The following is a 24,925-nucleotide window of genomic DNA, read 5'->3' on the forward strand; positions in this document are numbered from 1 at the left end:
CCCTTTGCCTCTGTGCTTAGCCTAGAAGCAGTCTCAACACACTAGGAACCCTGAGGTTCTTATTAGAGACTTCACATAGAGGAGGGAGAGCCCCCTTCCTCCTCACCTACTGGAAGGAGGGTGGGGGGAACCTTAGCTCCAGGGAAGGGCTCTGGCTCTTACTTTCACCCTTTGGAAGATGAATGATTCTCTCCAGGAAGAAGATAAGACCAATGTCTCCACCTTGCCCACCAGGACACCTTCAGGACCCAGGGCCTCGTCTTGACATGCACACATGCCTCTGGGAAAATAAACCTCTCAAGGTTGTCTCTCGCTTTCCTGCCAGACATAAATTCACTACTACACTTTGCTCTTTCAGCCCAGCTCCCAGGTTTCAGTAAAATTTATCCAGAAAGCCCTAACTGCATAGAAACACAAAAGTACCTTCTCTACAGTCCCACACTAATACCCTGTGACCCAGCAATTTCACTGTGGAGTGACCATCCTGGAAACCCTCACTCACTAGAGGGTGACACGTGACGATGTGCCTTGTTGCACAGTTGGCATGGGAGCAAAGGTGGAGGCCCTGTGGTGGCCACAGTCAAGGAAACGGCTGGATGAGGTGGGGTGGATGTGACCGTGCACTAGGACTCACTCACAGCACCAGTGAACTCTTGAGGGAAACAAGAAACAGAGGGAGGCCCAGGACCTGATGTCCTGTGTAAAAACAAAAAACAATACCTGACCTACTGCTCTTTTTCAAGAACACATGCCTGTTCCGAGACATCAAACCAAAAGGTGAGCAACCATGCAGATGGCCCAATGCACAGTGGTTTCACAATTTTTTGACTTGAAGATGTCATGAAAGCAGTGCACATTCAATAGATACCCTTCTTCAAATGTCATCTCTAGTGGTTGTGGCTGATGCTCGTGGGTTGCTGAGCAGCCCCAGCGGCCCCAAGACCAGGGTGAACATCCACAGGGGACACATGTGACTCTGCTGTGCACTGCTGCTTATGTTCAGGGGGTTGGGTGTTTTAAATGTATCTTCGGCTTGTGATGCTTTTTCAATTTACCATGGCTCATGAACAAGTAACCCCATAGGAAGTCGAGGATCATCTGCCTAAAGAGGAGGTAGGAATGAGTGGTATCTCAGGGCACAGGGGAAAAATTAAAAGGACAAGAGAAAGACCTTGTCCCCAGCCTCCTGGTTTCCAAGGGAGAAGAGGTAAACCATTCCAAAAAGCCATTCTGTATCCACACCCTCTGGTCTAGTGCCACACAGTAGCTGCTCACTGCATATCTGTAGATGGAAATCAACAGTTAGAAAAATCATGTCAATCCTTTGTTTCCCAATATGAAAGGAGAACATATAAACACTCATCCTAATTGCCAAAAATGCTAATGCTAACACCACTGTAAAAATGCCAGTTTTCTTGACATTTTGACTATTTTCAAAGACTTCTGCCCTGGCTTTCATACTGATAAAAATATTTTGATAGTTTTAATGGGCTTAAGATTAAAATAAATTGGATTTCTTGAAAACAAATTATTTGTGGGTATATCAAATATGGATGAATCTTGTTAGATAACATCACTCAATACAGGTTGCCACTGTATTTTCTAATAGAGCCATACTCTTGATTTGCTTTTCTATATTTAACTTCTTGTTGTGTTATCTGCCAACATTCTCTTAGGAGAGTGTAAAAACTTGACTTTTTGAACCACAAATATTAAATTGTATCCTCCTGTGTTTGTTAGTTCTTACATGAAAGTATCATTCAGAACTTCTGTCTGACGTGAGTCAAATGTGAATGCTTTCTTCCGGCCACTGGGAGCCAGGACCATGGTCAGAACTGCCAGGAAGGGATTCAGTTCCCAGGTCTGGAAGGATAGAAAGAACAGCGAGTCTGGTGGTGATCTACATTTGGACAGATGGGGATTACACAGTCATGTACACCTAGAGCTCCTTACTCATCCAGGATAGAAAAATAAGAGTCTATGGCACATGGCACATATGTGACATCCATGTTGAAGACTGAAACATATTGATTCCCATGTCCTTGCTGGCTCCTGTGCTGCCTCTGCTTAGCGTCTGACTCCTGCCTGTTGCCCCCTCCTTTCATAGCCTCTCAAATTTCAAACTAAGCCCAACAGTCATCATACCTCGACTCTTCCTTCCATATTGCACAACTTGGGATAATAACATCTCTAATTTTTTAAGAATAAAAATGGTGCTCATGTGACCAGACCATATATTGTATTTTGTCTTATGAAACCAAATATCATGGGAAAGTATGAACATATGCACATGGAAGCTGAAAAATGCCTCAGATACCATCTGATAGACATGGTCACCATCCACACCTCTCCTCCACAGGATTGGGGGGAATTTCCATCAGTACATCAGAACCACTTGGGGAACTCGTATAACATGCAGGTGCCACTGGGTGTGATGGCGCACGCCTGTAATCCCAGCAGTTTGGGAGGCTGAGACAGGAGGATGGCTTGAGCCCAGGAGTTTGAGGGCAAACTAGGCAACATAACAAAACCCTATCTCTTGAGAAAAATAAAAAATAAATATTTTGAAAAACTTAATGGTCATAATTGAATAGAAATGAAAATAGAAAACCTAATTGCCATAATTGATATAGAGATGAGATCTACAGGCCCCAATCAGTAAGAGTTCATAACACTTTGTTGAATACCTACTATCAGCAAAATGCTATTCTAGTTTCAGAAGTTACAAAATAAGGTAGAAACCAGTTTCCATGCCAAGCAGACATAATCTAGTCGAGGGCCGTGAGTACAACCAGAAGCAGCTTCACCGCCTTCACCACATTCAGATGAAAGCCTATTCCATCCTTGCTCTGTGAGGAAAACTGCACCAACCCAAGGGCCCTCTCCCTTCCTTGGAGTGCAGGACAGTGCCTCTTTGGCTCTGTATCATCTTTTCTGACACCAAGTGCAATAAGTACTAAGTGTTATCAACTGAATTCAATACTATTTTTCAGAAGTTGAAGTGTGTAAGAAGATTAAATTACAGAACAGATGTACTTCAAAGTCTCTTTTGCCAAGTTATCCATTCAATACACCAAGTTGCCTACAAGACACTATGTCTATACCATGCAGAACAACATGCATTTGAGTTGCCACTGTGTCCCCTGGACTCTGTACAATTAAAGTGTGTGCACTAGAAATAACTACAAAGACAGAGAGTCCTTGTTGTCATGTGGAAATGCTAGGGTTTCGGTTTGGGGTTTGCACTTCTTAAGGTATGCATGAACTGTGTCTGGAGTTGGTGCAACTGTTACCCAGAGGCACGAGGCGCTCAGGAGGAAAGCCTGTGTTTTCCATGTTGTCCAAATAGCTTTAGGCCAGTAGGAATGTGCCAGAACCCACTGTTCTTGCAGATGCCTGCTTTTCTCATCTCTGGAGTCCCCCAGGCAGCATGTGGGCCACGCTGAGAGACCCAGAGGCCACTGCACACTTTCTTAGGAGTCACTGTGGGGATTCACACTGTCATGTCAGCAGAACAATGTTGAAAATATCCCCTCCTCTTTCCAAGTTGACTGGTTCATTTCTCCCCTAAGAAGCTCTGCAAGAGACTTATGTAGTTTTCCAAATTCCTCTTCTTGTTAATGACTTCTCCTAAAATTGGAGGAAAAAACTCACCTAACCAACCATTCACTTTAAAACATCATTTTCTCTTCAGTGACTTTTTATCTTTTTTAATTAAGTGATGTTTGTCAGGAAAATCCTTCTTAGGGCATGCTTCCTATGATTATTATATATCTTTTTTTGGGGGGCGGGTACCAGGGATTAAATTCAGGAGCACTTTATTGCTGAGCCACATCCCCAGACATTTTTTATGTTTTATTTAGGAACAGGGTCTCACTAAGTTGCTGAAGCTGCTCCTCCTGCCTCAGCCCCCCAAGCCACTGGGATTATAGGCATGTGCCATATTGTACCTAACAGGACTTGATTTCTTACTAGCTATCAGAAGCTTGCCATAGTTCCCTGAAGCTTATAATATGGCAACTTGCTTCTTCAGAACCAGCAGGAGTCTCCCCATGCATGAGTGGGCTACCAGGACCACAACCATGCTTGGGTATGTGTATGTGATAGTGTGATAGATGAAAGCCCATCACCTTTGCTTATTCTTGGTTAGAAGCAAGTGGCAGAACCTGCCAACACACAGGGGAGGGGATCATACAGATGGAGGAATCCCAGGAGGTGGAAATTACTGGGGAGTCACCCAAGGGTCCCTCTGCCATAATCCCATCAGAACTGAAGTACTCAGAGGATGACTTAGAGTTGGAGGTGAATTTTTTTATCACTCTTCTGGAGTCTAGTTGTCTTAAAGGACATTCGTAATTCTCTAACTCAATTTTAGTTCTCTTATCTTTAAATATCAAGAAATAGAAGGGCCATGTAACAATTCTTGGGCAAGGCCCAGGAAAGCTACAAGACCCAGAAGTGTGAGAAAGACAAATGGTACTCAAAATGTACTCAAGTACATTTAAGTAGTCAAAACCCCCAAACTCAGCTATCACTGGTTTGTCTTTGCTTGTTGTATGATTTGTCTTACTTTGATCTTCCACAAATATTTGAAATTGCACATATTTCTCCTGTCTCTGTTTAACGTTGGCTCTTGTTGCTGACCTCAGTAGTTCAGAGGATTACCATTCATCTTCTTCCCTCAGTTCCCTTTGTAGAACACCTGAATCCTCTGAAGACTTAAGCCTGCTTTGGGCTTCAGAACTTGAATGCGGGGACGTAGCTTACCATCTGTCTTAAACTTTGTAAGTAACTTTTTGCCAAGACAAATGTGGATTATAGGCAACAACCTGGGACTTTCCTGGTCTCAGAACAGGAAAAATAAAAGAACCCCAAAGTATTATTTTAAGTACTTTGTTTGCTAGTAGTGTTTGTGGTGAATGAAAAATTGATCCTTAATTGTGTGAGAAACAGGGAAGCGATATGCATGCCAATGGCCAAGCACAGACTTCAGAGAGTTAGCAGTTTTGAAACTGATATTTATGAACATCTGCTTTTTCCCCATAAATTTTAATATGGATTTCATCCTTTGAAACCTACAAAGCTCCCAGGTGCTTCTTTAGTCTTTATCTTGTGGAACATTCTTTTATTAAAAAAAAAAAAAAGAAAGTCTCTTTTTGTCCAGTGAACACACTCTAAATCGCTCTTGTTAAAACAACATTCCTATATATACAATGCCTGTTGGAATGCCTGTAATAACTACGAAATATTAGCAACCCCAAATACTCAGCACATTGAGCCTCCAAAACGTCCAGTCCCAGAACACAAGCAGTAGCGGCCTTCACAGAGAATACTGGAAAGGATCCATTCCAGTCCCAGCCTGCCTCCCACTACTCTGTCATTCACTTGGGGCTTGCCATGTGACAAGCTCTCCAGGTGCTGAGGTCACGGTGGCCAACACAATAGATGAAATCCCTGTCCTCCTCATGCTTACATTCTAGTAAGTGAGAACATTCTCTGAGAAGAATTCCTCTTACTTTCCATAATGCCTCTCCTGTAGTTCACTGGGAAATGGACTTTGCCCTGGGCCTGCAAGCCAGTGATGTTACTCCATACCTGGTGTCACACTAGAGTTGGAGAATGAAACTGGGAACCAGTAGGCACATTCTGCTCTCAAGAATCTCATGGTCTGGTGTCCTTATCACCTGTATCAAGAACCCAGAGGTGGAAATCAGGAGCTTTGGACAGAATCCAGGTAGCCGTTCTCTACTTAGACCAGGACAAGCAAATATCATCTACATTGCCCAGCTCTGGGGAAACGAAGAATTTGTTACCATAGGTGGTGGAGAGGAGGAGAAAGCCCAGCTCAAGCCAAGACAAACACACAAGTGCACTGGGCTCATGCACGGCCAGGGAGAACATCAATGTCCCTCTGAGGAGGAGCAACCTTTGAAGCATACAGCCCTGGCCACGGTGGGAAAAAGAGACAAGTATCACATAATAGCAAGGCCTCAGGAAGACAGTAGAGCAATTTAATTTGGTTAGGCTAATAGTTCTCCATCCATTACAGTCTAATGGAAATTCTCCTCAGCCTCTTCAACAGGAGCACACTGGCAGGGCGCCACAGAGCCCCAAAACAGGATGATCCTCTGGTGCATCAAATTCTACTCCACCATTCAGAGGAAAACCGTTAACTGATTTATGATAAATAACAAGACATAATTTTCCATTAAAACCAATAGAGTGATCTTATGGAATAGAATGCAAATTTACATATGCTTTTAAGATAAGCCATGGGACTGAGAGAGTGCTGGGGCCCAGGGCTGAGGGTTAGGTCCATCCCCAGATTTTCCATCAGCCCCTGCAAAGGCAGTCTTATGAAAACAACATTTATGAAAATACTATTGGTGCACTATTTTATATAAAATGTAAATAAAAAAGAAGTCGTTCAACAACATTTCCTTCAACAACACTGCCACTTGGATGTCCCTCCTTTTTAGAAATTCTGGAGCTGCTCCTAGATGCAAGAGAATTCTGGGCCACTCCAGGTTCTGACACCCAGCCCCCAGGCGTGTTCCCTCTCTGCACCTGAGAGCTCTCCCATGTCGGAGTCTGAGCTGACTGTTCCGTCCACCGCTGGCCAACAGCAACCTTGCCAATGTCCCTCTTGGTCCCTAGCACAGATACTGAGCATTGGCTGTGCTGATTGCATGTCCCCTTTCCCTGTCTCAGGATGCCGTGTAGCAGCAGGTCACCTGTATTCTTTGTGCTCTGTGTTCCTGCAACAGGACCTGGACCAGGTACAGCTCCATCTGGAGGAGGTGCGGTTCTTTGACGTGTTTGGCTTCAGTGAAGCGGCTGGAGCGTGGCAGTGCTTCATGTGCAACAACCCCGAACGAGCCAGCGGTGAGAGGCCCCACCTGCACCCAGAACCCCGGGCCCCTTGGGCTCACTGGGTCTACTAGCCCTGCTGCCTGGTTGGCTTTCCTCTGCCTAAACGTCCCAAGTTGTAAGAATGCAGTTGTACCTGATCCCTGCTTCATGCTGAGAAAAGCATCTCACCAAAGTGACCTTGAGGAAAGGGAAGATGTTGGGAGGAGAGAAGCGCAGACCAGAAACAATGCCTTACCCCTCTGTGGTTTTGAGAGCAGCATCAGGCTAGGGCCAGGGCTGGGGCTGGGGCTGGGGCTGGGGCTGAGTGGTAAAGTGCTTGTCTAGCTAGTGTTAAGGCCCTGGGTTCCATCCCCAGTGCAGGGAGGAAGGAGAGGAATGGAGGAAGGGAGTGGGGAGGGAAGGGAGGAAGGGAAGAAAGGGAGGGGGGAGGAAGCGTCAGCCATTTCTCCATGAAAGCATCCTTCATTTCAACCCACAGTCCTGAGGGTTAGAGAAAAACAAGCACCTGTGGGGGTGTGTTCCAGAGACTCATAGAAGTACAACCCAGTGAGTGTGCACACAGCTTATCTAGAGTGACCCCTTCCAGGGCAGCTTGATGACTGACTGTGTAAACAGCAGAATATTGAAAGAGTAAGGGATTATTTGGAATAACCCATGTCTGGTTATTTACCCTTCCTCTTTGTTTTCTGCTGCCCAAGGAATTTGGTCTACTGACCTTTCATAAAAATAATAATTCATTAGTGAATATGATCAAAGCCCTGTGCTACACACCATCATTTCATCAACACTCACAATAATCTTACAAGGTAAGTACTGATGTTATCTGTGGGGAAGCTGAGGCACAGAGAGGTTGGCAACTGTCCGTGGTCACACAGGATTTGAACTCAGTCTGAATCCAGAACCCATGCTCTTAAGCATTTTGCCATTCTCCCTCCTGGTTAAACTTGACCCCATATGACCACTGGAAAGAGGTTGATCATAAGCCTATGCTAAAAAATCATGCTGTCCTTGGAAGTGGAACACTTCATGACTAATTTCCCTTCTGAGAAGAGAATTCTCAATGCTGGCACAGCTCAGGAACTGCAATTGAGACCAAGGGAGCAGCATTGAAATGCCGCAGAACACGAGGACACTTAATACACAAGCCACCCTCCAGAAAGCTACTGGTTATGCCACCTGTACAGGTCCTTTAACTGCAGGATTCTGTGCATCTTGAAGATTACCCATTGTGGCAAGTCTATTCTCTTGTTACTGCCAAGATGTTGAGGCTGAATCAGAAAAGTGCGTTCATATGGCCAGATGGATACTTAAGGCGCTCACAGAGAGGCACCAATTAAAATGCATTACCCCACGGAAAAGGTACAGATGAAGAGCGGCAGCGAGGACGACAGCCCCTGTGAGGCACAGATTACTGGCTGATTGCAGACACTGGATCCAGCCCATGCCACAGTGAACACCCCAATTTTTTAAAAAGTTAATTCAAGCAAGTAAGGAACTGGGGAATTGAATGTCTCCTTTATAAAACTTTCTAATCAGACCCTATTTCACATGTGAAAAAAAGAGCATGAAAGAGACTTTCTCTGAGACATGGTAAAGTGAAGTGCCATTGTAGGTGGCCCGAGAGCCCCAAGAGGGCTCCCTAGGAAGAAGCTGAGTCTTTGTTTTTTTTATTTTATTTTATTTTATTTTATTTTATTGGATGTTCACAACATTACAAAGCTCTTGACAAAGAAGCTGAGTCTTTGGTCAACAAGTATTTAATCGCATCTGGCTAAGGGAGGCCTCAGAAAAGGGGCTGAAACCTGGAAGCACAAAGCGCTCCTGTAGTGTGTGTTTTCTCAAGTTCACGGCCATGCTCTTGAAAAGCACACTTCATACATTTGCTCTTCCTTATCTCTTATCAATTTCTCTCCGCTAAATAGAGACTGAGAACATATAGCAATAAAAATTCAAACAAGGCCAAATATTTTATAACAGAACATATTGAATCAAAATGTTTGGCCCTGAAAACTTGAGTGTATATGGATTTCTTTGCTCATTTCCTTTTGCTACATGAAAGGGTCTTTGAGTTGGAGAGAAATCCTATTTTAAGCTGTTATTTTCACTAAAAAGCCTAGACCCCCTGAAGAGTGTATATAGGCTGTTGATTTCATCTCTTATTTTTTTCTAAGCATGTAAATCATATATTTAAGTGAAAGTCCTAACATGAGGCTGCTGCCAAGCATACTCATGGAGGTAGTATTAAGCACCCACATTCTGCTTAAGTTCCAAATTTAAAGATGCTGAGGCCATAGGAGTGAACCTCTTGTTACTGGCCATGCACAGCCAGCTCAGCACTTGCACCCCACTTTCCATTAACACAGCACATGCTTGTTGCACTGGTTAGGTGTCTTCTACAGACTGGCCCTTGGGATAGGAATATGAATAAGGTACCACATCTCTGCCCTGAAAGGGATTCTAATTCAGCCAGAATCCAAAGATGGACATGAGAAAATCTAGCATAATCTTTTGTGAGTTGTCACCATGGAATAAATATTTGTTAAGTGAGTGAACAGATGTATAATATTTAGAAATGGCAAAGTCGAACATGTCTTGAATGTTCACATGTGATGCTTCAGGATTGTGATTCTGGGTGAAGTATGCCAAATACAGCACCACCCACACGCCAGGCATTCTGAACCTGGAGAGTGGAGGTCAGTGCTGTTTCCTCCTTGAGAGAAGGAGCCACATGAAATCAAAGGGCCGCTCCCCTGTCTGTCTTGGTGCCCAATTCTGTTGTGTCCACGATGCAGGTGCACGGCTCTGGGTTCCACTAGTATCTCTACCAGGGCTAGGGCCCCTGCCAGCCTTGGGGAGAAGCAGTCTAAGGAAGTAGGATCAGACTCTAATTCAAAAGCCTGATCAACTGGATTTATGGTATTCTTTAAGGGGACCAACCAATGACAGAATAATTGTTCTCACATACTCAGTTTTCCAATATTTTTCAAAATGCTGGCCAGCACTTCCTTAAATGAGGAGAATATTTGAAGCAATTAGGCATCTAGACATCAGGAAAGATGTCCAGAAATGTAAAACGTTTCTTACAACGTGTAGACTAAGCCATGGCGTCCTTCAGAAAGCACATCGGTCAACCCACATGTCCCCTCTATGGGTAAATTCTCACCACCTCCCCACTGACTTCTACACCAACACATAGAAATTCCCTGGAGTTTAATATTTAATGATCAATATTTTTATTCAATTAAGTGTATATTAAGTCAGAGGAAACAAAATGCTAGAGTTATCATAGAGGTCCAGGAGTGATTATAATTGCTAGCATTTATCATTCTAACGACTATATACTAGGTTTTACATACATTTTTGTAATTTTTGTGACCATTATTGACTCTGTTTTACAAATGAGAAAATCCAAAATAAGCAATTTCCCCAAGGTCACACATCTACCCAGTTGTAGAACCAAGATTTTAATCCAGACAGGCTGATTCCAGAACACACAATGTCAACCTCTAAGGCAAGTCCAAGTTAAAGGCATAAAAGTTAAGAAATTGCAATAATAATCATTCCTTAATGTTATAATATATTGAGAGAACTCAGAGGATGTCTAATATTTTAGAAATTGTCTTCCCCTGGGTGACATTTTATAAGAAGAGCAAGAACTTTGGTATGGTAGTGTGGGGGAGATTATTACATGCAGCAAATGAGTGTTGCATAAACTGTTTTCAGTTCCTCCAATTGTTGATTCAGTTTTGATAACCACTTTTTTAAAGTACAGAGTAGAAATTTTAAAAATCGCAGAAATAACTCTGTAATCCCGGAAGACTTACTGGTGGGGTTTATGCAGAGATTGAGCAAGTGGACTTAACAGAACAGCACTTGTTTCTGGAAAACCATACAGTCCCCTTGACCAGCTGCCCCCATGTCCTGGAACTGCACAGGGTGTGTAACGGTAAGAGTTAGTCAGTGGACTGCCCTGGGACACATCTGGCTCTCTATTCAGTCCCATGTTTTAAAAGTAGGAAGAAGAACTAGGTCATGACTTTCACTCTTGCTTCTCAAGACATGTGGGATGCCTTTGTTCTTATGTCCCACAGAAAACAGCCTAGAGTTTTGGCAGTCATGTTCCCCTCTATAAATCTGGGCTGTCCCCAGCGGGATTACTCTGAATCACTAGATATTGAGAATTTGAAAGTGATTGTCAGTGGGAGGTCTCCTCCAGTTCTAAAAGAAAATGGGCGAATTCTTTTCAGACGACCTTCTATCATGTTTCCTCCACAGAACTGAGTTCAAATGTTTCCGTTATAAGAACGTGGTGTTAATTATATCACTTGGGCAAACAGAGATGGTTTTGGAATGAAATCAGTATGAAACAAGCCTCCTCTGTAAGGAGACTTTCTTCAGACACTAGAAACGACTGGTACCTACAGCCACGGCTCTCCTTTGACTGATCTCCCTCTTCCTGGTGACGGGACTTTCTGCTTCAAATGTCCATGACAAAATGGGCCGAACGAGATCCGAGAACCCAACTCCTAATGCCACCAATAGCCTTAAGAGTCCATCAATATCCAACTTCGCCATTTAGTTTCAATGCCAACTTTCAAAGGCTTTTAAAAGTTATGAAAGGAACCCCATTTGGGATGTATGCAACGGCTCGGTTTGTCTCTGGTCTTTCCTCCTGCCACGCGGGCTAAAACAGTCCTTTGTGCTAAATGTTGCTAGAGTGCCAAAACTGGGGCCAGGCCTGTCACACATAACTGTGTGTGTCCACATCTGCATTCTGTCAGAACTACTGAAGATATGCTGATCACATAAGACAGCCCCAGCTTGTTCAAAGATACTTTGGCATATCCATGACAAATCAAATCCATACTTAATTAACCAACTCAGATATGAAACGTTTCTCCTTTCCCCCATCCTCCACTCCATCTTCCTGCTCCAGGTTTCTGTGTTCTGGGCCTTCCTCTCCCTGTTAAATCTCCCACATGCTCTCATTCTCTCGCTCACTTGCTCTCTCACATGCACACACACACACACACACTTGCACACACACACACACACACACACACTCTCCCAGAGCAAAGGAAACTCCTCTCCCCTCTGTGCTTCCTGTCCCCTGTCCACTTCTGCACTGTGCAGGGCATGCTGTCTGCCCTTAGTCTCCTACTAGACAGTAACCGTAAGAGGAAGAGCCACGTACTCATCTTTATATGGCCTGGCACACGGTAGTGCTTAATAAGCACCTGGCAAAGGGATGATGAATTTGTTAATCATGTCAGTGATAAGACAACTATGGGAAAAACAGGATTTGTTTTGAAATGCCGTCTTAAAGTCTAACTTGAGGGAATTTAACACTCTATCAGAAATTTTTATAAGCTAACAAAATGTGTGCACGCCTGTAATCCCAGTGGCTCAGGAGGCTAAGGCAGGAGGATAGTGAGTTCAAAGTCAGCTTCAGCAATTTAGGGAGACCCTAAGCAATTTAGTGAGATCCTGTCTCTAAATAAAATACACAAAGGGCTGAGGGTGTTGCTCAGTGGTTAAGCATCCCTGGCTTCAACCCCTGATTATCCCTGCCCCCAAAAAAGTGTGCACTGTGGTGTGCACCTGTAGTCCCAACTGTTAGGGAGGCTGAGGCAGGAGGATCACTTAAGCCCAGGAGTTTAAGACCAGCGTGGGCAAAATGGTGAAAGCCCAACTCATAAACAAAGAAAAAGAGAACCTAACCAAACGGAAGCTTTGAAACAGAACTTTTGGAAAATAAGCCTTTTGTAGGAAGAAAAGTTACTGTGTACAAGACTTCAGAAGGTTAGGCAAGCCCAACTGCTGTGTCATATTCAAATGCCTCCTACATACGTGTGCACAGAGCCCATTACAGACTTGCTGGTAACAGGTGAGCCTGGGTGGGAGACAAGCCAAGCCCAGTGAGCCAGCACCCTCTAGGTGAACTTCCCTGTTTCAGCTGACACTACTTTCCAACTCTGTCTGCCTTTGCAAGTTGGCCAAGAGTCTCATCCTGATGAAGGAGAAAGCACGTGGTTAAGTCTCATTTCCCATGAGGCACTAGTCACGCTAATTATCCACAAACGAATCACCAGCCCACAAATGTGTCCTCAGGAAGTGCTTCCCTGAAGCAGTGGATTTCAGCTGTAATCAGAGGGCTAAGGTCCTGTTAAGCAGGTGAAGAGGGCAGAAGGAGGGTCCAGGAGAAAGCACAGACACAGAAGCCTGGTGGCCGGAAATGGCATAGTGAGTGTGCGGAATGGGGGGGACTTCTCCCCGGCAAAGTGGAGTGCAGGGTCCAGCCCAAGCTGAGTGGCAGAGACCAGTCCATGTAAGACCCTGAAAGGGCAGTCACTGAGCTAAGAGCATGGGAAGCTATGTGAGATGTCAGGCAACAGATGTCACCATTGATTTTTGCTTTGAAGAGATCATCCTGGCCACTGTGTGAGGGGCAGACTGGAAGGAGCCGGAGTCATTCTATGAGGGGCTATTGCTGTTATTTTAGGTAAGAGGTGAGGACACCTCATACTAGGGCTGTGGGGAGAGGCACACGGACTTGAGAACAATTGAGAAAATAGATCCTCAATATTGTGGTGGTGGACTGGACAGGGTGACAGGACAGCAAGTCTCAGCCTGATGCAGCCGACTGAGTAGGGTTTTGTTTACTGAGCTTAGGGTATCCTGGAAGAAAAACAATCATGGGGGGGGGCAGTAGTGAATTTTAATTTAAATGAACTCAGTTTGAGGTGCCTGACATTGTGTAGATGGTGGGAGGTGAAAACCTAGAGTTCAGAGAAGCAGCCTTTATGTGTTTGGAAATGGTTCTGAGAAGTGGTCACTGAACTGTAGAACCAGCAAAGCCTGGTTAGGGAGAGTTCAGAATGGAGAGGAGAAAATTCCCCAGGAAACAACTGAACAGGAGGTCCGAGAAGGAGTGTCTAGAGGGCTGGAGGAGCAGGAAGTGCTGTGTCCCACAAACTGAAAGATGAGAAGGTTTTAAGGAGGACTCAGTGAACAGGATTGAATGCTGCTCAGAGGACAGTATCATGAGGACTGACCGTGTACACTGATGGGTGACCTGTAGCCATCAGAGACCACACAGAGGTAATGGATTAGAGGCTGTTCAGGGGAGAAGGAGGCAAGGGAGTGGAGAGAAAGACAGTTCTGACATAAGGAGGAGGTGAGAAATAAGGCAGTTGGTGGAGATGAAGCAGAGGTGAAGCCCCTGAGTGTGGTGAGGAGTCCATGGGAGGCTTCTCTTGGGTGGGAGAAATTAAGGACGTGGGGAGATGATGATCTTTCCGGTTAGATTCTGAGAAGATGAGGGGTGAAATCCTAGGCAGGATAAGACTACCCTCTTGGGATGTTTGGTGACTTCGTTCTATGTGTTTGCTGAAAAGCACCACTGAATCTTTTCAACAGGTGAATTTGTAAGTGAAAACAAACCTTCATTCCTAAAATATTTATAAGTAAATTAAAAATTGTGATTATTCTGAAAACTGATACCCAGAGCTCTTTTGAATACACTCAATGGTTTTTCAGAGAAGCCTCTGCAACCCTGGCTAACACTCCCCATGGTAACATGGGTTACAGCTGCCATCCTGTTGCTCATCATGGGTGAGCCTATTTCTTCCACTGAACAATAAGTTCTATGAAGTGGTCCCTCCTTATGCACCCATTCTCAGTCCCTAGTACACAAAAGATGCTCAGAAAATATTTACCAAATAAATGAATCACCAAAGTTTGTATCTTGGAAGATTTTCAATAGTAAAATTTTTCTTAGTCAAAAAAACAAGTTGATGAACTCACAGCAGATTCATTTTAGGGGAAAAAGGGTAGACCTTCATACAGTGATATTTGCAGTGTCTCTTTCCTGCAAAATATATTCATTGTGTAAACAATCTTCCAAGACAAGTTCTTTCAAAGGTACTGTGATAAGTAGATCATCTTATTTAACAGAATGCATGAAGTATTTATAGATATATATTAAAAATGTACATATGTGTGTTCACATGCACATGCATATGTAAATACATATGCATGGGTATATATGTAAGACTTCTCACTGAAGCTCCTAAGGCAGGACTTGTAAACTCCTACTCATTGCCAAAAGGTTTAGGGGCCAAGTGCTGAAGACAGCAGATGTAGTTTGTGTTAGGAACTCCACGAAGGCCCTGCAGGTAACTCCGTAAAGTGTTCTAGAATCCCAGGGCTGCAGAGACAGCTGGGACAGTGCAACCACATTGTGCTCAACTTGCACAACCCAAATTATCCTGGTCACCAAGGCGTGAGCAGATCGGATCTCTTTTTCCCGGCACCCAGCAAGTTCTGTAATGTCAATGCATGGACAAGTGCTCAATGTTTCAAACCATCCAAGGTCCTATGGCCAGACATACCAGTGGTATCTGTCCATGAGATCTTATTAATAAAAGTAAGTGGAACCAACATAGGATATGTGAGACTCTTATTAAAATTTCATCCTAAAATCAATGATCATCTATCTCCCTTCAGTTCTACCTTCCTGATCTTCTCCCATTGGTCCCTATTAGTCATCACTTGGTAATTTTAGGCCAATCTTCTTGGGTCATAAAGGCACAAAGATGACTACACATGCCCCTCAGAACTACCAAACAGGTCATCTTCTTGGAAGCACTCTTAGAATTTTTGTCTCACTGATAAGACAATAAAATTAAATTATGCAAACATTGATCTGAGCCTTTTCTCTAGAATCTTCTCAGCTAAAGGAAGCCAAGGCTATGAATATGATCTTGCACTTCTGTGCTATCCTTTTATTTCATGGAAAGGCCACAAAAATTCCTTTCTGCTGTTGGTTTTTCAGTTTTACTCTTTTGTATGTTAGAGGACCTGCCACTGCCATCTATCACGAGGATGCTAATAATCTCCTAGAAGTTCTTGGACTACAAAGAATCACCTGGGGACCTTGTTAAAAACTCAGGAGAGACCACTTCATAGAACTTACTATTTAGTGGAAGAAATAGTCAATTAAAAATAGGCCCCTCACCCCACCCCGAATTTGGATTCAGTGGCTTTGGGATAATGCTTGGAAGTGTGCCTTTAACAAGTCAGTGGATAATTGTGACAGAGGTGGTTCTCAGAGCACAGCTTGGGAAACAGCTCTGACGGCTTATAAAGTGGTAGTTCTACTCAGTACTCAACTCGTGGTCAGAGAAGCTCTGAAAGCATGCTGTTTGATTCAACCATTGAGCAAGTGGCACGCACCCGCTAAGGGATGCTATAGGGCCTACCTTCTCTGTCCTGTTTGGTCCCCAGAGGATCTTATGGGGCCTTACAAAATCCATGCTCTCATGCCTCCTTGTTCACACTGCTGACGAGGAAACATGGCCTCTAAAACCCTGTGGGGTATTTATAAGAAACATACCAGCTCTTGTGGTCCTCAGTGACTTCAAAAGCCACAGACATGCGGTCTACTAGATATGGCTCCCTGGCCTCTGTGCTCGCATGCACCTCTGTAAGCCCACCCTCTGCTTTATTAGAACTGGCGTGTGCACACACAGACATGCAATATCAGTAAAACCAGGGAAAGGGATGGGAGTAAATTTGAGACTCTCAATATATACAGAGAAATCCCCTATGGACTGGGTAGGAGCCATAATTCCCAGAAGCCATAATTTCAGAAGTGGTGTATTACATATTTTTCCTCATCTCTAACTTAAAAAGTAAGCATTTGGGGTTTATGTATTTTATTCCAAAATATGACTACTTTTGAAGGCATTTAACAATCAGGAAAGACTATTTAAATTTCAAGTATAAATTAAACTCATGAGAGTCTCAAGTATAGGGTATGCAATGCAATGTTTTGGAGACAAAATTGGCAAATGCCAAAAAGTACACAAGATAAGGAATTTGAGTCTGGCTGGAGAGTACTGTCTCCAGCACAAGGACCAGGGGTGGCCCAGAAACAAAAGGGAACAACCACACACCACGTGGGGAACGCTCCCAGGGCACCCAATCCATTATGAGGTTGACCCGAGAATGGCAGTCCTAATGAGCAAGTGAATCAGTTTCTCCAAAGCTCTAGTTCACCTTCATTTTGTGATCCTGAAGTGCCTCTCCCACCTGCATTTTCATTAAAGGTACAAGTTCAAAGCATCAGGCTTTGAACCTTAAAAGGACTCCCTTTCTCACACTGACTTTGTTCCCCATCACTAACACTTTTTTATAGGTCCCATTACACTCTTAATTAGAGGAAGGAAGGAGTTTCCTATCCTAAAGCAACGAGGATGTGCTATTTCTAAAACCATCTACACATCATCACAATAAAAGGATGATGATAATCATTTTTGGTTAGCATAATTATGATGTTGGTAGCTGCCGGTTATTGATCCTTACTATGATCAGGTCTTGGTTAAGCAAGGCCACTGTGAACCTTCATGCCACTTTTTCGTACCTTTATTTATGGTAGATGTAGGGCACTCAGGGGTGTATGGCTTGACTAGTGAATTCAGATTGGATTTCAGCTCCCCTCACCACCTTGGCCAAGTGCCCTTGTACAGTCAACAACCTGCATGGCCATACATGTCAACGTTACCCTGTTGGTAAGCATAGCAACTCTAGAGGGGAGAAACCTGAAGCTCACTTAGGTTAAATAACTTACCCAAGACCAACCAGCTTCAGAAAGGACAGCATCCTTAACCCATAAATGATAGGCCAAATCAGAGAAAGTCCACACAGTCCTATGTGATCTAGTACATAAGGAGTAAATATATGACATTCAGCACACCATATTTAGTTAAAATTAGTTAAAACATTCAGAACTGCTGTGTACTTTAAAATAAGATGTAGGCTTTAAATTGTTAAATTCTTGTGCTAAAACGAAAGGGGTCATATGCCTTCAAATGTTGTCTTTCATTGCATTACAAAGCATCAGAGTCCAGCTTACATGAAGGCCGCGGGTCCCTGGGACTGGCCTCTCCTTAGATTCTGCTCATGGTTCCCAGAATGCATCTCAACCCTCTCCCTCAGCTTTGTTTCTCTTCTGGTTTGGTTTGGTTTGGTTTCGATCAACCTTCCTGCTCTTGTCCCTGAGAATTCAGTTCAGACAATATCTGCACCAGGAAGCTTCCCCGCTTCCTCTGCCCCAGTTTATCCCAAGTGCCCTCTGACATGCTCCCATGAGACCCTATGCACCCCTCTGTCCTGTGCCCCACCTCTGTGCTGGGACTGACTCCGCACCAGCCTCTCCTGCCTTCTTCTATCTCAGAGACAGACTGCCCTGTTCGTCCTTGCGTCCCCCTTCCCTGGCATGTGCCTGCGTGGTACCTTCAATTAAGGCATTTGGAATAAAACAGTGGGGAGAATTAGTGAATGGCCAAAGGTGTTGATAAAAAGTGGAACTCAGTGTTCCCTGACTGTTGAGCCATCTCTTTAACCGGGCGGTGGCTACGCAGCCCTTCATTTCCTTCTAAGGCATCAAAAGATGTTTCTCTATATTTTGCTTCACTTTGCTCCTTCTTATGCTTCCTCCAGAACAGGCAGTCCCCAGCTGTCTAGTGCACAGGCTACTGCGGGATGGGGTACAAATTACCTGTGAATATGCACATCCTAGATACCAATTCCGACTTCTGGCCTCTTAGAGTTTAACACCAGCAGGAGTCGCCATGGAGGAGTGAGGCTAGGGGTTTCAGGCAGCTCTGCTTGGCCCCTGTGGGCTCACTGGGTCCTCCAGTCTGGGTCACAACTCCCACCAGGGATAGGTCTCCCTCGGGGTCCTAACTGTCCTCTCCCTTTTCCTCTTCAGGCAGAGGGGTGTTGGGCCTGCAAGGCCACTGGCCCCAGAGTGCTATGATGCCTGTCCACACCTTGCCCACACCTGTGTAAACTGTCCCTTTATTAACTTCTAAGCTACCCAGCTGGAGGCCACCTGCTTCCTGCAGGGACCTGCATCGTACACCACTGACCCCAGCTGGGGGCCATTAGGCCTTCTGAGCACTGGTTGGGATTACGGGCTCCAGGCCCCTCACTTGTCCTTTCTAGCAGGGCTTTAGAGGAACATCCCAAAAAAGTCCACATGGGGCTCCAGTGACTGACACCCAGTCTCTTTCCTGACTTACACCTTGGAAACTGTGGATGGACTTGTCCCCTCACCCCCAACCATGGCTTCCCCCAGAGCCTTGGGAGCTGCTTCTGTTCCCTGCATTCTTAGGTTCTCTTGCACGTTTTCCCTTACACGCCTCCTCTGCACCCATCTTCCCCTTCTTCATCAGTGGCCGGCTCTTCCCAACCAGAAATGGAACATCCTCTTTTGGGGTAACACTTAGCTTCTACTCCTCCAATGGCACAAGCCAAGCTGGACGCTGAGCTGTTCAGTTGGTAAAATGCTCTACCTGCCCACCAGATTATCAAATTAAGCTCCCCGTGAGCCAGGTATTGTAACCCCTCGGATCTGACTACCATGTCTTTTGGCTTTTCTGTGCTCAGACGTGTGGGTGAGGGATGGCTGAGGGACTGACAGATGAGTATTTGTCATTCCTCCTACAGTGGGGTGCTCAGCTTTAAGGAGTCTATTATTATCTCACTTTTACTCATCGACTTCACCTTGAGTAGCACCTTCAAAATTCATTTTTTGTCAATAAATATTATCAACTCTTCATGCACAAAAGGGTTACAATTGATGTATAAATATTTGAATCAGCATTCTGAAAAACATTTAAGTGGACAAATGTGGTAACAGAGTTCCAACTGCACTAAAAAATTCAGTTCAATATCCCATGTCTTTCTCAGCCAGTTGATAATTAAAGAAAGGAACAGACCCCAGCTGGCGAAAATTTTTTTCTGGAGGTGAGGTGTTTGGAATGAAACGATGTATTAACTAGAAAGTGAGAGAGGGCTTGAATATCCAGTATGTGTTACATTGTAAACAAGATTGTTATAGATACATGATATTCCCTCCTTGAATCATTCCACATCTTATTTTTCAAGTGAAATATGATAATCCTTAGGAAAAAAAATAATTTTCTTTTTTTACTTTAGCTGTGCAGAGGTTGTGGTATCTTATGAGAATTATTGCTTACAAGGACATGCTATAGGCGATAAACTCTTTAAAATAACCCTGCCCGGTCGTGCATATGCTGGACATAATAAAAAAAAATACAGGTATAGGAGAACAATTAGGAAAATTTTTAAGTCTCTCTCTCTCTCTCTCTCTCTCTCTCTCTCTCTCTCTCTCTCTCTCACGCACACACACACACACACACACACACACACCTTTTGAAACTATTTTTAAATTAATCTTATTGGTGTTATGAACTTGAATTCTAACTTTCCTTTATAATCTATGATGGTGGTCCCATAAGATTATAATATACCTGAAAAATCCTTATTGTCTAGTAACATTATAGTTGCTGTAATGTCATAGCCTAACATAGTAGTCATACATTTGTGGAGATGCTGCTGTCCACTAACCTATTGCACTGCCAGCCATATAAAAGTGTAGCATGTGCAATTATGCATAGTACATAATATAATTTTTATCATTTCTTTATAGTATATACCTTCTATTTATTAAAAATAAGTTGGTTATAAAATACTTAGAAATTCTAAAAATTTATTCTGTAGAGAAATTGAACAGAATATATAACATAAGGGTGTTTACTGCAGCATTCTATATCACAGTGAAATGAATAAGTAATGAACAAAATTTCAATGGAGAACTGATTAACTTACTGTATAATCCTAAAACTGATGATATATACATTTTAATACATATGGTAAATTGTCTGTGACTTTTGTTGCAAAAAAAAGTGATAAATCTAAATATAAAAATATCAACAACAACAAAAAATTTAATCTTACAGCTACAAACAGCCTGGCTTTTATTGAATCTTCTGAAGCTGACCGATACCTAAATTTGGGTCCCGACATTCATCTACTTCAAGGGTCAGCTGACACGTCCCTCCTAAGACCCCTCCCTGGACTTTTTCTCTTAGAGCAGTGAATGCAGCAGCACATTCTGAAGTCCTTTGCCCCTCAGTCCCTGGCAAGCGTCCTATTTTGTCTTGAGTCTCTATCACAGGTAGTGTGGGCATGACACCCAGCTCACCCCACGCCTCTAAGGATCCTTCAACAATCTGGCCAAGTGCTTCTTATAAACCTATGTCACGTACAGTGTGCGAGTGAAGCATCTGGATCTACCTTGAGGAGAAACAGAAGTGAATCCCCTGCACCAGACCCAGAGGGCCCGTGTGCTCAGATATTACCAAAGTCAGTCACGACGCCAAATCATCTTAGGTGTCTTAACTATTTCAAATATTTCCATGGGTAAATAGGACACACTGAGAAACAAGAAATGTACCCTTATCAAATGATGTTACGTTAAATTGCCTTACCATTAAAACCGTGGCAAGAGAGCAGTGTGATTAAAGACTGGAGTAAAACCTTTACTGAAATGGGGGAGGGGAGTGGGCTACCTGCTTTGCCATTGACCCCAAGTCCTCACACACACCTCTTTACTTTGGTTTTTGACCTCTCAGCTTCCCTTTGAGCAGAGGGGGGCTGCTGTTATTTCAAGTCTAAACCTTCGGAGTTCATATTCAAAATCCTTGAACATTACAATTAGACTATTTTTTTCTAATTTGAAAACATGGAAAATGTTTTCATGGTGTTTTAAAAAAACATGTTTGTTTGTTTGTTTGTTTTAATTTTTAACCTTATTCTTGCCATGGGATTTTTTGGTAGTGATGGTTTTCATTTTTTTTTTATTTTAATTTTTGTTGTTGTTTTCCTCTTGAATCTTGAAACTTTCTTCCTCCAGCAGCTCACATTGGGACTTTATTGTATGGTGTGAATAAACACCTACTGAACCTCCAGTCTAGACAGTCCCCCAGGCTGCTCCTGCTGTTTCCTGACTCCTAAAGATATGCATACCACCCTCCCTGGTCTACCTTGATCATAGCCCTTATCACTACCTATTAATATACTTGATACATATTTCCCATTGTTACCCTTAATTTGAAGTTGACAAGAGAACAGCCAATTGAATAGTCATGAGACAAGGAGAAAAAGTCAAACTATACCTAATAGAACTTTGCTGATGAAAACTGAACTTTTCATTATTCTTATCCCAAAAGTGTTCTGTCAGGATAGACAATCCACCTGAGGTAGTTATTTGGCCTACATTAGGAAAAATATATATGATAGTGTAAAAGACAAAGTTGTTCTCATGTGGTCAAAAAGGCACCATCCAGACTTTTTCCAAAGCAGTGAAACAAATTTCATTACTTTCAAAGTGCTATGAAAACTAAGCATTCGTATGTATAAGTAAATGTCTCCCTGCTCTGGATGCAGCTTTCACTGTCTGTCCCCACTGAAACCACAGGCTTTCACATAAATTTAATGAGTTAATCTTATGTCATTGGTCAAAGGAATTAAGTCCTTTGGTATCTCAGCCTCTGACACTGTAATGGATCTTCTGGATTCTGTGATTGTGCATATTCACACTCTGCGTCAATGTTAGATGCATTCAAGGAACAGACTCCCTCACTGGGCCAGGTGCTGAGTTAGACACCTGGTAACTGAGCAAGCCCCTGCACCTGTGGAGCTTCAGCTGAATGGGGCACAAAGCCATTAGTCAGACAAACGCCAGTGGCCATCACAAATGCAGACAATTGATAAGAAGAAATGTACTATGAGAGCGTGTATACCAGAAGCTGCTCCAGCCTAGGCGTGGGAAAGGTGTCTTGAAGGAAGCATTTCAAACAGAGAGAAGCGGTCAGTTGTTGACTAAGGGAAAATGGAAGTACGGAGAGGAGAATGTTTAAGTGTTTCAGAGGCTGGAAATATGGACAAGAGATTTGGGAAGGTTTGCCTTACAGCTTAGTGTAACGGCTTTAAAAAACTTGTCTTTTGGAGTACTGCATTGACTTTTGCTGCCAAATATTTAAATATACTTGGTTTATGATTATTTATTAAGCTATATTTCTGAGCAGTTCATGTGTCATAAAGCATGGAAACTTTCATTTTATTATCTAGTTATTAGAAAAATCAATAGTAGGAAATGAGCTTATGGCATCTTAACTATTTTGGGCCAACATTTCACACTTGTTATATACTGATTTGGTATATAACCAAATGACCTAAGGAACAGAATGACATGAAACAAAGAGGCCAAGAAGTGCAGGGAGTTGTGTGTCTGATGAACCCAGATCCCCTGGGCCAGAGGTTCCTTTGTGAGCTAATTCCCTTTTTTTTCTGGAGGTGAGGCGTTTTGAATGAAACGATGTATTAACTAGAAAGTGAGAAAGGGCTTGAATATCCTGTATGGGTTACATTGTAAACAAGATTGTTTTAGATACATGATCTTGCCCTCCTTGAATCATTCCACATCTTATTTTTCAAATTATTTTTTTATTTGTTCTAATCAGTTATACATGACAGCAGAATGCTCTTTGATTCATTGTACACAAATGGAGCACAATTTTTCACTTCTCTGATTGTACACAAAGTAGGGTCACACCGTTTGAGCAATCATAAAAGCACCTAGGGTAATGGTATCTATCTTGTTCCACTGTCTTTCCCATCCCCAATCCCCCTTCCCTCTCCTCCCTCCCCTTTGGCCCATCCGAAGTTCCTCTACTCATCCCATGCACCCCCTCATTATTGATTAGCATCCACTTATCAGAGAAAACATTTGGCCTTTGGTTTTTTGGCAGAGCTCATTTCTTTTGAAGATCTCAGTACATTTTCATCATTCTGTCGGAAGTGTGCATCCTTTTAGGGACAAAGGAGGAAACGTTAACCAAATTCACAATTTATTAGCCCACTTTTCAGGTATGCTTACTGAGTTCTGGTTCATTATACAGTTCTGACTCTTGATCACTTGCCAAATCAATAATGGAAAATTAATGGCTTGATCGCTCTGTTACCTTAACAGTTATAAACCAAGATGGGCAGCCTCTCATCGAAGGGAAACTGAAGGAGAAGCAAGTCAGATGGAAGTTCATCAAAAGGTGGAAAACCCGTTACTTTACACTGGCTGGAAATCAACTTCTGTTTCAAAAAGGAAAGTCAGTAAGTTCTTCCATCAACTTTCATGCTTGTATTTTTAAAGTCTTGACTTCCACCTGCTGCTTAGTTAAACTTTCGATAATTTATAATCCTACATACAGTATTATTTTGTTGCAGATGTCCTTTTTTTCTTATTTTAATATTTATTTTTTAGTTGTAGGTGGATACAATATCTTTATTTCATTTTTATGTGGTGCTGAGGTTTGAACCTGGTGCCTCAAGTGTGCTAGGCAAGCACTCTACCACTGAGCCACAACCCCAGCCCCCAGATGTCCCTTTTTCTACTCCAATCCCTATATTAGTTGGCTCACAGTCCCCCTTCAGTTTACTATGGAAGCTTTTTTTTTTTAGTTGACTTAAGCTTTAGAAATTGAAGTAAAGAGCAATTGACTCAAACATGGTGCTGTAAATTTTCTTATGTACCACCTACAGAAATTTATGGCTTATGATATTGACTCTGGTTTTTAAAATAGCTATAGGTTATATGTGGAGGGCCAAGGAAGGGAAATGGTAGGCAGGAAGGAAGAAATAAAAGTTGATTTAAGGGGCTGGGGAAGTGGCTCAAGCGGTAGCACGCTCACCTGGCATGCGTCCTGCCCAGGGTTCGATCCTCAGCACCACATACAAAAACAAAGATGCTGTGTCCGCCGAAAAAACTAAAAAAAATAAATAAAAAATTCTCCCTCTCTCTCTCTCTCTCTCTCTCTCTCTCTCTCTCTCTTTCTCTAAAAAAAAAAAAGTTGATTTAAGTATCTTTTATATTAACAAAGTTTAATTTTTATGTTATTTATTTATTTCCTTATTTATTTATTTTTGGTACTGGAGATTGAACCCAGAGGAACTTATCCCCAGCCCCTGCCTCCCCCCCCTTTTTTTTTAGTAGTGCTTCCAGGGCCTTGTGCATCTGAGGCAAGCACTCTACCAACTGAACTATATCCCCAGTCCATCTTCATTCCTTTTTATTTTTTAATTTGAGACAGTCTTGCTAAGTTACTGAGGCTGGCTTTGAACT

The 24,925-nt window shown here is 43.0% G+C and overlaps 1 protein-coding gene across 4 annotated transcripts in view; it reads left to right on the forward strand.

The window, feature by feature from the left end:
* Positions 1-24,925, forward strand: part of VEPH1 (ventricular zone expressed PH domain containing 1) — a gene marked incomplete at its 5' end in the record, with an annotated part of 221,011 nt that overhangs the window by 191,055 nt on the left and 5,031 nt on the right. For all 4 annotated transcript variants that reach the window (XM_081301834.1, XM_081301832.1, XM_081301833.1 and 1 more), the window contains 2 exons: positions 6,768-6,885; positions 23,780-23,916. In XM_081301834.1, coding sequence (XP_081157960.1) covers positions 6,768-6,885; positions 23,780-23,916 — 255 coding nt within the window. The remainder of the gene's footprint in view (positions 1-6,767; positions 6,886-23,779; positions 23,917-24,925) is intronic.

Source organism: Spermophilus citellus (genome assembly GCF_964194105.1).
Source record: "Spermophilus citellus genome assembly, chromosome: 7".
Lineage (NCBI taxonomy): Eukaryota > Metazoa > Chordata > Mammalia > Rodentia > Sciuridae > Spermophilus > Spermophilus citellus.